The sequence below is a fragment of the Mercenaria mercenaria genome, chromosome 7, assembly GCF_021730395.1.
Source record: "Mercenaria mercenaria strain notata chromosome 7, MADL_Memer_1, whole genome shotgun sequence".
Taxonomy (NCBI): domain Eukaryota; kingdom Metazoa; phylum Mollusca; class Bivalvia; order Venerida; family Veneridae; genus Mercenaria; species Mercenaria mercenaria.
This window is the reverse complement of record NC_069367.1, coordinates 83,650,344-83,663,109: the sequence shown is the minus strand read 5'-3', so window position 1 is coordinate 83,663,109 and position 12,766 is coordinate 83,650,344. Positions and strand designations below refer to the sequence as shown.

Genomic DNA, 12,766 nt, shown 5'->3' with positions numbered 1-12,766 from the left:
CAGTCACATGTTAAGTGGCGATAATTAGATGATCAGAGATTGATCTAAAGGGATTCTGAAGCAAAAACAGCATGCGACTGCATGTGGTGATATGCTTAATTATTATGAATTAACTCGAGCTCACTTCCCTGAAGAAATATTTTACCACGTAACTTCAAACCTTTATCAAAGGGCCGATTTTTGTTGGATTTGAATTAAAAAAAATGGAAAATAACAGAAAGCTGACACTTTTCTTAATCTTGTAGAGTCATAATTATTGTTTATAATGTCAGATTTCTACATACAGAAACAAACATTCTTGAACGTAGGGAATGTATCAAACGAAATTGTTGTTTAAACTCCAAAAATTAGTTAATAAATTTAATCTTAAAACTGATGTGTGAAAAATACAATGTATTTAAATTAAAATAATATTTTTTTTTAAAAAAGGCTGACAACGAAGTCACATTTAGTATTCCGAACTTTTAGATAAAACTGCAGAAAATCATCTAGGTTTAACACGCATTTAAATGGTGAAGAACAGAGCAATATCATAAACAAATATTTTCAGGCAACAGTTTACAGTTTTGACTTGCTATTTTCACTAAAATATGTCCTAATCTTTTATTCTAAATACTCTGAATCAACAAGGCAAATATCATGTAAAAAACGACATCTTTCTTTCTGGGTAAGACAAGTCTAGATTTAGCCATTTTCACAGGGCGAAAAGTAACATTAATGTAGATATTTTCCATTTAAAAACAGATGCAGGCAATAATTTCATGGCAGAACTTTTGTTTTCAACATAAAAATTCAACAAATGCTTTCTCAGATTTTCACTGAAAGGACGAGTTAAACTGTAAGGCGTAAGTGTTTGAGTAATACCAGAATAACCTACGGCATACGCTTCGATTGGACGACAGCATCAGATAAGATAAATGCCGGTTTCCAGTCCCCGTATCAGTTGTTCCAGGTGAGGGGGATATCGGTCATTACGCTGTATAGCAGTAGTGTTTAATAATATCCTTTTTTCAAGGTTTAAACAAAGACTATGAATAAAAAAGTATTGCAGATTATCATAAAACATTGTTGACATTAAGATTTAGCAAAAATATCCTCAAAGTTTAATTTATTTTTGAAATTTTATCTTTTATTCTTCACTGCCACTTCCGTTGCTCGACACCGAAGGTGTGAAATTATTCGCATTTTTCAATGTTAACTAATTATTTTTGCAAAAATTTTTTTGCCGAGGTCTTAAAATACTAGATCTATTTTCATTGTGAAAAAGTAAGTACTTTCTTAAAATCTTATCTTCTGGCAAAAAATGGCTGATATTGTACACGGTCCATATATCGGTTAATCTCGCCAGCCCCCCTGACCCTGTTTACGGAAATACCGGAACACGGGATAATGTCGATATGGTCAGTGGGTACGGAGCTCCATGTTTCTATGTACAGACATTTGTTGCGACCAAGGAAGAGCGCTTCTATATTTTATCTACTGTTTAGACAGGCTGGTAACATTGCCCGATCCAGCTTTCAACATAAAAATGATACTGTGAAATCATTAATATTCATGGGGGACTAATTTTTGTGGTTGAGTACCGTGTACAATATCAGCCATTTTTTGCCAGAAATAACTTTGTTGCCTTCAGATTTGTTAGAATTACTTCCCTTTTTCAGACTTTTATGATGCATAATTTTGGAAGTCCAAAAAAATATGTTTTAATGCAATGTTTAAAACAGAAAAGGGTTCAATGGCTTTCTATTGCTCCAAACTTGTGCACCAATACCTTTATTCTATATATTAAGGATTAATACTTTGTTTCTAGTGTAGTCCAACTAATTTGACGCGATCCTAGGAAATATTGAGATATTTTTTTCATATGGGCAATATCCCCACTTGTGTCAAATACTCGAAAGACCAAAATAGTTGAAGCAACTTCCGATGAAATTTTCATCGCTGCCGACGCTTTACATGCTATAGGTTTAAATGCCGATTATTTCACGAATTGGCCATAAATTAAAATAAAACTTACATGTATCGAAAGGGGATTCAATTCCTCATTAATCTATGTAAAAATTATCAAATAATATCCAAAATTACGAATTTTCTGGTGATTTAAACCTTTGTATGTATTGTACACAATCAACGTTTACCGTGTGTTTACATGCCATATAAAACCAATAACTTTACATGACTGTGTACTGTGATTTAACTTCCATTATTTTGGTCCTTGACATTAAGATTGCCCATCAGAAAAATAAAACAATCTGAACGTCAAATTTTTTGGACTAGTTTCTAGTGCAGATGTATGAACAATTTTTTTACAGCTAACATTTTTCTATAATGTTGTAAGTGAAAGCACAGTAAAATGTATACATTCATGTACAAGTACAATAATTTAGAGCATTAGAAAGCCATTGAACCCTTTATGTTTTAAACTTTGCATTAAAGCATGTTTTTTTTTGGACTTCAAAACTTATGCATCATAACAATCTGAAAAGGGGAAATAATTCTACCAAAACTGAAGGCAACCAAGTTATTTTTATTTTATTTTGTATGATATGTAATGCTTATAAAATGGACCAAGTTTGAAAGAAATATCTTCGTTACTTTTCAAGAAATATTAGTTTTTCTGTTGAAAGCCCGATTGGGCAATGTTACCAGCCTGTTTAAATAGTGTTAAAACACTCTTTTGCTATAAATTATTTCTTAAAATCAGCATGGAACAGTGTATTCATTTGGAGTTCCTCGGTTATTTAGGTTTTGAAAGAAAAGGTAAACAATTGGGTGGACGCTGGTATCTGTTAACCATTTAGATCCAAGTTTTAAGTGAACACTGGTTAAGTCTTATAAATTTGATATTTCATTTTCAACAAATTTTAAGATGTAAATATGAAACCCTAAATCTCTAGAAAAATGGAGGTCTGTACCCCTAGAAAACCCCTAACAGGCTTGTCTAGAGGTACAGATCCGTACCCCTAGACACTTCCTTCTTTAATGGGAAGTGGCTAGGTGTCAGGTATCTGGACTTCTAGACCAGGAGTTTAGCCTAATCTTCCCTTTGAGCCTCATAAAAAACACATATTTACAATATGACCTTGATGTAAGCAGCGGGGCAACTGGCCTTCATGTAAGCAGCGGGGCATCTGGCCTTCATGTAAGCAGCGGGGCAACTGGCCTTGATGTAAGCAGAGGGTCAGCTGGCTTTAAGGTGCCTTAAGATAATTATGTCTCCCCCAGGAGACATATTGTTTTTGCCCTGTCCGTCCGTCGGTCTGTCCGTCCGTCCGTCCGTCCGTCCGTCACACTTCATTTCCGAGCAATAACTGGAGAACCATTTGACCTAGAACCTTCAAACTTCATAGGGTTGTAGGGCTGCTGGAGTAGACGACCCCTAATGTTTTTGGGGTCACTCCATCAAAGGTCAAGGTCACAGGGGCCTGAACATTGAAAACCATTTCCGATCAATAACTAGAGAACCACTTGACCCAGAATGTTGAAACTTCATAGGATGATTGGTCATGAAGAGTAGATGACCCCTATTGATTTTGGGGTCACTCCGTCAAAGGTCAAGGTCACAGGGGCCTGAACATTGAAAACCATTTCCGATCAATAACTAGAGAACCACTTGACCCAGAATGTTGAAACTTCATAGGATGATTGGTCATGAAGAGTAGATGACCCCTATTGATTTTGGGGTCACTCTGTCAAAGGTCAAGGTCACAGGGGCCTGAACATTGAAAACCATTTCCAATCAATAACTAGAGAACCACTTGACCCAGAATGTTGAAACTTGATAGGATGATTGGTCATAAAGAGTAGATGACCCTTATTGATTATGGGATCACTCCGTCAAAGGTCAAGGTCACAGGGGCCTGAACATTGAAAACCATTTCTGATCAATAACTAGAGAACCACTTGACCCAGAATGTTGAAACTTAATAGGATGATTGGTCATAAAGAGTAGATGACCCCTAACGATTTTGGGGTCACTCTGTGAAAGGTCAAGGTCACAGGGGCCCGCACATTGAAAACCATTTTCGGTCAGTAACTTGAGAACCACTTGACCCAGAATGATGAAACTTCGTAGGATGATTGGTCATGCAGAGTAGATGAACCCTAACGATTTTAGGGTCACTCTGTTAAAGGTCAAGGCCACAGGGGCCTGAACATGGAAAACCATTTCCAATCAATAACTTGAGAACCTCTCAACCCAGAATGTTGAAACTTCATAGGATGATTGTTCATGCAGAGTAAATGACCCTTATTGGTTTTGGGGTCACTCCGTTAAAGGTCAAGGTCACAGGGGCCTGAACATTGATTACCAGTTCCGATCAATAACTTGAGAACCACTTGACCCAGAATGTTGAAACTTAGGATGATTGAACATGCAGAGTAGAATACCCCTATACCCCTATTGATTTTGGGGTCAGTCTATTAAAGGTCAAGGTCACAGTGGCCTGTTCATGTAAAATCATTTTTTGGAAATAACTTGAGAACCACTTGACCTACAATGTTGAAACTTAATAGGATGATTGGACATGCAGAGTACATGACCCCTATTTATTTTGAGGTCACTTGATCAAAGGTCAGGGTCACAGGAGCCTGAACAGTGACTTGAGAACCACTAGGCCACGAGTGTTGAAATTTAGCGGGATGACTGGACATGCCAAGTAGATGATCCCTATTGCAGCCAACCATCAGTGTCTCTTTGACTTTCACTCCTGACCCCTATTGACTTCTTGCCTATAGGACTTTGCATTGGGGGAGACATGCGCTTTTTTACAAAAGCATTTTCTAGTTACCATTTAATTTTGTTCTGTTGGAAACTGTAAAAACAAGACCAGTAGATCTATCTGGTTCTTTATTTCTACTCCTGAAATACAGTTTTCCTGAGCTTTAAGAGTTACAGATTGGTTTAAGAATGTTCTATTCATATTTATTGTTAATGGAAAAAATAAATAAAGATAAATTTCAAACTCTATTTACAGGCATATTTATCATCAACAACATGGGAGTGCATGGACTCTGGCAGCTGTTGAGTTCTACAGGCAAGCCTGTACCTTTAGACTCACTGGAGGGGAAAGTACTGGCTGTTGGTGTGTATTTATTTCCCGTGAAGTTAAAGATTGTGTTAAACAAGTTCAGCTGTTAATGTCAGAGCTTACAGTAAACTGGCTCAAAGTCCATCTGCAAAAGACATTTTAGTCTTCCAACTTCTCAATATTATAACAAAAATGGAAAATGGAGTTTAGTGTAAGAAGTACTAAATTTTATTTACAGTCTGGCATACATGAAGTATTTATTTGTTTCAGATGTGAGTGTATGGTTACACCAGTTGTCAAAGGGAATGAGAGACAGTTCTGGGAACCCGCTACCTAACGCACATCTTCATGGTTTGTTTACAAGGATCTGCAAGCTTCTGTTTTACAGAATTAAACCTGTGTTTGTCTTTGATGGTGGTGTCCCTACACTGAAGAAACAGACTTTGGTTAGTTATTTTGAAGTTTGTAAATAATTGCATTGTGTTTAAATGTCATTTATAGTAAAAAGTGGAGGTTTTCTGAGTTCATTTTCAAATGTTCCAAGAAAGAAAGAAAGATATTTTTTTTACAGAAGTTATTGTTTCTGTTGCTATTCTTTAGAGATACACATTTGTACCGTCTTTGATTGTCAAAGAGTTGTTTGAAGTGAAATGGCTCTAAGCACAGTAGATTACAGACAATCTGTGCTTTCTTTAACTTTTGTTTATGCAGGTAAATGAATAATAGAGAAAAATCTTTCTTTAAATTTTGCTTGATATGAATCTGTCATGTCTGCTGGATATTCTGAATCTATTTAAGGATTATCAAATACACATGTAATATGGCGTTATTATTTTGCCACTATTTTATGTTGTGCATACATAGAGCAACTTTCAGCCATTTTGACTCAAGGTCAAGGTCATGCTTAGCCGAGGTCATGATCCGAGATCAATGATCAAATACTTAGTGAATAGTAAAGGTTCATACTGGTTGTTCTGTGTGCTTAATATTGGAGACAAGTCAAAGTTCCCTTTTTAGAGACATGCTTCTGCATTATAGAAAAGTAACAATCTAGATTTACCTAAAACCTTGATTTTGTACAGTTTCATTCATATGACTTTTTTCTGCTCAAATGTTAGATGTATGTATGCATGCAAAAAGAAAAAAAGTAATACAACTTAATGCTGTTATTAAGGATGTTTAAATATGAGAAGTTGTTTAAAGTTACTTTAAATGTTGCACTCAAGGCATTCACATTGGGACAAATGAGAAAACTCTTGTAAGTTTTAAACAGGTACTTATTTCCTTTTAGGCTTCCAGACGTAATAAGAGAGAAGATGCTGAAAAAACAAGCTCCTTAATGCAGCAAAAGATTCTAACCAATCTGATTCGTAGTCAGGCTCTCAAAGAGGCTTGTGGACTGGACAAATTACCAGATTTACCTCCACCACCGAAAAGCTCTGCAAAGGGAAATAAAGATGTTATGTTCCAGTTGCCACCCATACCAGAAGCTTCCAAGCCGTATGTATTTATTTATATCAAAAGAGTCAAGCATGATAAATATAAGTGTTATTACATTACTTTGTAACAGATGAATTAACAATTCTTTTCATAGTCTTATTTGTCTGATTTAGTGAGCTTGAAAACTCCCAGAGTTAGCTTTATGCCAAATGTTTCCAAATGGATTTGGGTAGAGCACTGGACTTGTAATCTGAAAGTCTTGGGTTCAGATCTGGTGAGAAGTGAAGTAATATTTCAGTTTTAACATTCCTTATTAAGATGCATATAGGCCAGAAATCCCGGATTTAGACATGACGCATGCTAACATAAGTTTTTAGAATTTTCACTTCTGTAGCTGCTGAAGTGAATAAATATGTTTTAACAAACTTGAATAAATGTTTATGAATCCAAAAAATTCTCGCCTAATGTTACATCATACTATAGGTATATGTCCCAGAAAAATGATGAAGATCAGATGTACATTGAGAGACGAGAACTACAGGAGATGGTTGAGGTATGGAGTAATAGTAGATAATATATAAATGACATAGGCTAGTGAGGGTGATGTGTGATATATGTCAATCTGAGAAAATTAAATAATGCTGAGGATGTTACCATTTTTAGCTCACCTGAGCCAAAGGCTCATGGTGAGCTTTTGTGACCACTCAATGTCTGTCGTCCAAAGTCCATCGTGGGTTGTGCGGCGTGCGTCCGTCAACAATTTCTAAAAAAATCTTCTTCTTGAAAACCACTGAGCAGAATTACACCAAACTTCACAGGAATGATCCTTGGGTGCCCCCCTTTCAAAATTTTTCAAAGAATTGAATTCCATGCAGAACTCTGGTTGCCATGGCAACCGAAGTGAAAAACTTTAAAAATCTTCTTGTCCAAAACTGCAAGGCGTAGAGTCTTGATATTTGGCATGTGACATCATCTAATGGTCCTCTATAAGGATTATTCAAATAGGGAGAGAAAAAAACTTATTGTCTGAATGTTCAAGGCCTAGGCCTTTGATATTTGATATGTAGCATTGCATAGTGGATTTCTAACAAGATTGTTAAAATTATGCCCCTTGGGTGAAAAGAGGCCCCTCCCTGGGGGTCATTTGTTATATGAGTTATATAGGAATAAATACTTAAAAAATTATCAGATCATATTTCCTAGACTGTTCTGTTAATCCCCCACCACAAGTGGTGGGGGGTTATAGGAATGGTCTTCGTCCGTCCTTCCATCCTTCCACTTTCGTAACACTTTCGTATCCGCTCCATATCTCCTAAACCCCTTGAAGGATTTTCATGAAACTTGGGTCAAATGATCATCTCATCAAGACGATGTGCAGAACCCATGAGTCAACCATGCCGGCTCAAGGTCAAGGTCACAACTGAAGGTCAAAGGTTTGAGCCTTCCATTTTGTGTCTGCTCTGTATCTCCTAATTCCCTTGAAGGATTCATATGAAACTTGGGTCTAATGATCACCTCATCAAGGCGATGTGCAGAACTCATGAGTCAGCCATACCAGCTCAAGGTCAAGGTCACAACTCAAGGTCAAAGGTTTGAGCCTTCCATTTTATGTCCACTCTATATCTCCTAAACCCCTTGAAGGAATTTTATAAAACTTAGGTCAAATGATCACCTCATCAAAACGATGTGCAGAACTTATGAGTCAGCCATGCTGGCTCAAGGTCAAGATCACAACTTAGGGTCAAAGGTATGAGCCTTCCATTTTGTGTCCACTCTGTATCTCCTAAACCCTTTGAAGGATTTTCATCAAACTTGGGTCAAATGATCACCTCATTAAGAACTCATGAGTCAGCCATGTCAACTCAAGGTCAAGGTCACAACTCAAGGTCAAAGGTTTAAGCTCTGTATCTCTTAAACCCCTTGAAGGATTTTCATGAAACTTGGGTCAAATGATCACCTCATCAGGACGTGCAGAATTCATGTGTAAGCCATGTCAGTTCAAGGTCAAGGTCACAGCTAAAGGTCAAAGGTTTACCCTTTCACTATCCATAGCAGTGGCGAGGGATTTAGCTGTCTTTCAGACTGCCTTGTTATAATTACCTGATGACCACAAGCAGTTAGGGGTCACTTGACTGTGGCCTTGAACTACTGACCTACTTTCTTGTTTTTTAAGTTAAAGCCTTGAAATATGTATGACATGTACAGTTTTGCAAATCGATCTTAAAACTGACTTTCAGTGACCATGAATGTGACCTACTTTCTAATAGTTTAGCATCAGTGTGCCATTTTAAACATGTGGCTTATATTACTCAGGTGAGCGATTCAGGGTCATCATGACCCTCTTGTTTAAGGTTGATAGTTTCCTGTTGCTGTTTATAAAATTTAAAACAAGTATAATGATGAAAAGTAATGCATTGTTATAATTAGTTAGCATTAATTTTATGAGCTAATAGTGGCAATTCACCTTATCATAACTAAGCTGTATTATCAGCACTGCTTCTGACATCAAGTTTTTGATTGCTAGAATTTCTGTATACCTGACAGCAATAGGACATTGCAGACATTAGAAAACACATTTAAGGCCTGATCTACATAGCTTTGTGGTTATTATTTTTGACAATGAGTCTACCAAGGAGACAACATGTGTATAAATTAATGCCCAGTCGAAGAGACATCCAGAGTTTTCTTCATATCGAGAATGACTGTATGTTATCAGCTTTATCAGCTTGACTGTTAACCCTGTGAAATAAAGCATGCATAAATGCTGTTAAGCTTTTGATAAAGTGGAAGAAGCAAAATGATTTTATTATCATATAAAAGATGGATGTTCTTGCTGTGATAAACATGATTACTGAGTATATAGTCAAACCTGCCCAAAAGTCCTTCCTTGAATAAAAGTCATTACTATGTCAGAGCAGCTTATAAAAGCTGCCATTTCCTCCTCCTGTTTAACAGTAAATCATAAAAATTTACCTGTATTGAGAGACCACCCATCAACAAAGACCACTTTTAATTTCCAAAGGCTGGCTATTCCAGACTGGTTTGACTGTATTACATTGTGTACAAGGGTGGCAATGTGGCGGAAGGGTTATGTTGCCAACTTTGAATCACTTGCCCCTCTCTGCTATGGGTAGGGCACCTAGGTTTGAATGTAGAATCCATTCATATTAAGAAGCACTCAAGCTGCGTTATGGAAAGTCATTGATTCTAAGAATTTGCCAATGACATATTACAATTTTTCACTTGCAGGATGCGTATGAAGATATCAGTAAAATTGACGTGGAATCAGAGGATTTCCAAGCTCTGCCACCAGATGTTCAACATGAAATCATGACAGATATGAGATTACGAAAGAAAAACTACAACCTGTCAAAAATTGTTGATTTACCAGATGTAAGAATTTTGTTTGTACTTATTGGAACATTAGCCCAGTTTGCTCAGTAAGTAGCTGAAAGGTTTAATTCCGATGTGTGATATTGTGTTTGAAGGCATTCTTCACCCATCTCTGAGCCATGTAGGTGCTGGTACTGGTACAACTGTAATACTGTTAATTGCTGAACTGTTAATTGCATAACTGAAATATGGTTAGTTGTAATACTGTTAATTGCATAAACTGAAATACTGTTAATTGCTGAACTGTTAATTGCATAACTGAAATATGGTTAGTTGTAATACTGTTAATTGCATAAACTGAAATACTGTTAATTGCATGACTGAAATACTGTTAATTGCATAACTGAAATGCTGTTAATTGCATGACTGAAATACTGTTAATTGCATAAACTGAAATGCTGTTAATTGCATGACTGAAATACTGTTAATTGCATAAACTGAAATGCTGTTAATTGCATGACTGAAATACTGTTAATTGCATAAACTGAAATGCTGTTAATTGCATGACTGAAATACTGTTAATTGCATGACTGAAATACTGTTAATTGCATGACTGAAATACTGTTAATTGCATGACTGAAATACTGTTAATTGCATGACTGAAATACTGTTAATTGCATGACTGAAATACTGTTAATTGCATGACTGAAATACTGTTAATTGCATGACTGAAATACTGTTAATTGCATAACTGAAATACTGTTAATTGCATGACTGAAATACTGTTAATTGCATGACTGAAATACTGTTAAATGCATGACTGAAATACTGTAAAGTAATGACTGAAATACTGTTATGTAGACTGAAATACTGTTAATTGCATGACTGAAATACTGTTAATTGCATAACTGAAATACTGTTAATTGCATGACTGAAATACTGTTAATTGCATGACTGAAATACTGTTAATTGCATAACTGAAATACTGTTAAATGCATGACTGAAATACTGTTAAATGCATGACTGAAATACTGTTAATTGCATGACTGCAATACTGTTAATTGCATGACTGAAATACTGTTAATTGCATGACTGAAATACTGTTAATTGCATGACTGAAATACTGTTAATTGCATGACTGAAATACTGTTAATTGCATGACTGAAATACTGTTAATTGTATAACTGAAATACTGTTAATTGCATAACTGAAATACTGTTAAAAATTCTCTTTTAACCCAGTTATATAAACAAATTGGAAGATTTCATTTGTGTTTTAGACTTCAGTCAGTTAGATTATGTTAACAGATTTCTCAGAAGATTCTGGTATAGTTTGTTTCTATGTGGTGTTTCTGGTACTCTTATTTAAAAACATAGTTTTGATATCAGTATAAGTTCCATAAAATAATTCACTACAAATAGGTACCAGTACTTACTTTAAGCTGTGATAAATACATTTAACCAGTAATATTTTCACCTTGATTGAAAAGACAGACCTTCGTTATATTGTATTGTAAACAACTATTATTGTAACTACTTTAAGAATGGAAACATTTTAAAATCTTCAATTATCTTTTTACACTACACAGGATTCTAAAGATTTCGCCAACTACCAAATAGCTAAACTTGTAAAGCATAATAAACTCAATACAAGACTTGATGAAGTCCGTAAAGAAATGAATGATAGACAGACACGTTCGTTGACCAAACGCTATGGCAAAAGATTCCAAGATACGGATGATATTTATTCTCAGAGAGTGGTGTCTGAAGATTCTTCACATTATATTCTAGTTAAAAGAAATTTAAGAAGGAAGAGGGAGGAGGAAGAAAAGGAAAGAGAAATGAACAAATATTTGTTGGAAACTGTTAATGATCAGCTTGAAACGGTAGAAGAAGCAGATGAGTTATTACTGGATTCTGATGAAGATAATTGTGATAAAATAGATATTATGGAAGAGAGTAGACTGATTTTTGAGGAGTTAGGTGGTAAACTTGATGATGTAAGTGAAAATATAGAAGAAATGAAAAGCAAAACCACAGAAACGAAAGAAATTCAGAGAAACAAAATGAAAGAGGGCACTGTAGAGGATAAGCCTAGATTTCGTGCAGTCATTGAAGTAGAATCAGATTCTGGGTCTGAAAGTAGTGATGAAAGTGTGCAAATAGTTGAAACAATGGAAAATGAGGCTGTTGTAATAGATGACCCACAAGTTGATCCTGAGCTGCAGTTTGCAATTGAGCTGTCATTGAAGGAACAGAGACATATAGATAAAAGTAAACAAGAAGATTTAAATGAAAAAAGTAAACATTATACAGGCAAGAAGTCAAAAGATGTAGAATCTTTTAGTGGTTTGAATAAAAATTCTAATAATTCAGGCATTCCTGTAGTAACAGCCAGAAGACAAACACGTCAAAGATCCAATGAACAAAGACAAAAAAACATTGTAGGAGACTCGTCAGTTCAACAACAGGATTCAGTTGAACAAAGAAGAACAGAAACATTACGTGCTAGTAACAAGGTGAATAGTGGTAAAACCTTTGAGAAAATCAGAACTAGTAAAACTAAAATAATAGAAAAAGCAGATTCTGCCAGAGAGAATAAAAGAGTCAAAAAGACCAAAACTGATGCAGGAAGTATAGACAAATCAGATGGCTTAGACTCTACTGCAAGAATGGAAGAAATAAAGTCTACCACTGGTATTTTTAAAAGGAAGATTTCATGTCTTTCAAACGAGTCGACTGACAGTTGTGAAGAATCAAATAAAGTACGTAAAGTAGATTTATCAGATGTTGATAGTGAAGTAGAAGCCGACAGTGACGGATCTTCCGACTCTGAAGGTGAGATTGGCAATACTGTATGGTATAAGTAATTTAAAGGGGAATTAATGAATTAGAAAACATGTGAAATCAGATGGATCTTTCTGAAATATAAACAGAAGTAAAAAAAAAAAAAGAGAAAAATTC

At 35.6% G+C, this 12,766-nt stretch overlaps 1 protein-coding gene across 1 annotated transcript in view; it reads left to right on the top strand.

Annotated features, from left to right (window-relative positions):
* The window catches only part of LOC123553760 (DNA excision repair protein ERCC-5-like), a 38,688-nt gene that overhangs the window by 630 nt on the left and 25,292 nt on the right, over positions 1 to 12,766 (top strand). The window contains 6 exon segments of the mRNA XM_053548826.1: positions 4,977 to 5,084; positions 5,301 to 5,476; positions 6,322 to 6,530; positions 6,954 to 7,023; positions 9,720 to 9,863; positions 11,392 to 12,640. Of these exon segments, the coding sequence (XP_053404801.1) occupies positions 4,997 to 5,084; positions 5,301 to 5,476; positions 6,322 to 6,530; positions 6,954 to 7,023; positions 9,720 to 9,863; positions 11,392 to 12,640 (1,936 nt within the window). The 5' untranslated portion in view covers positions 4,977 to 4,996.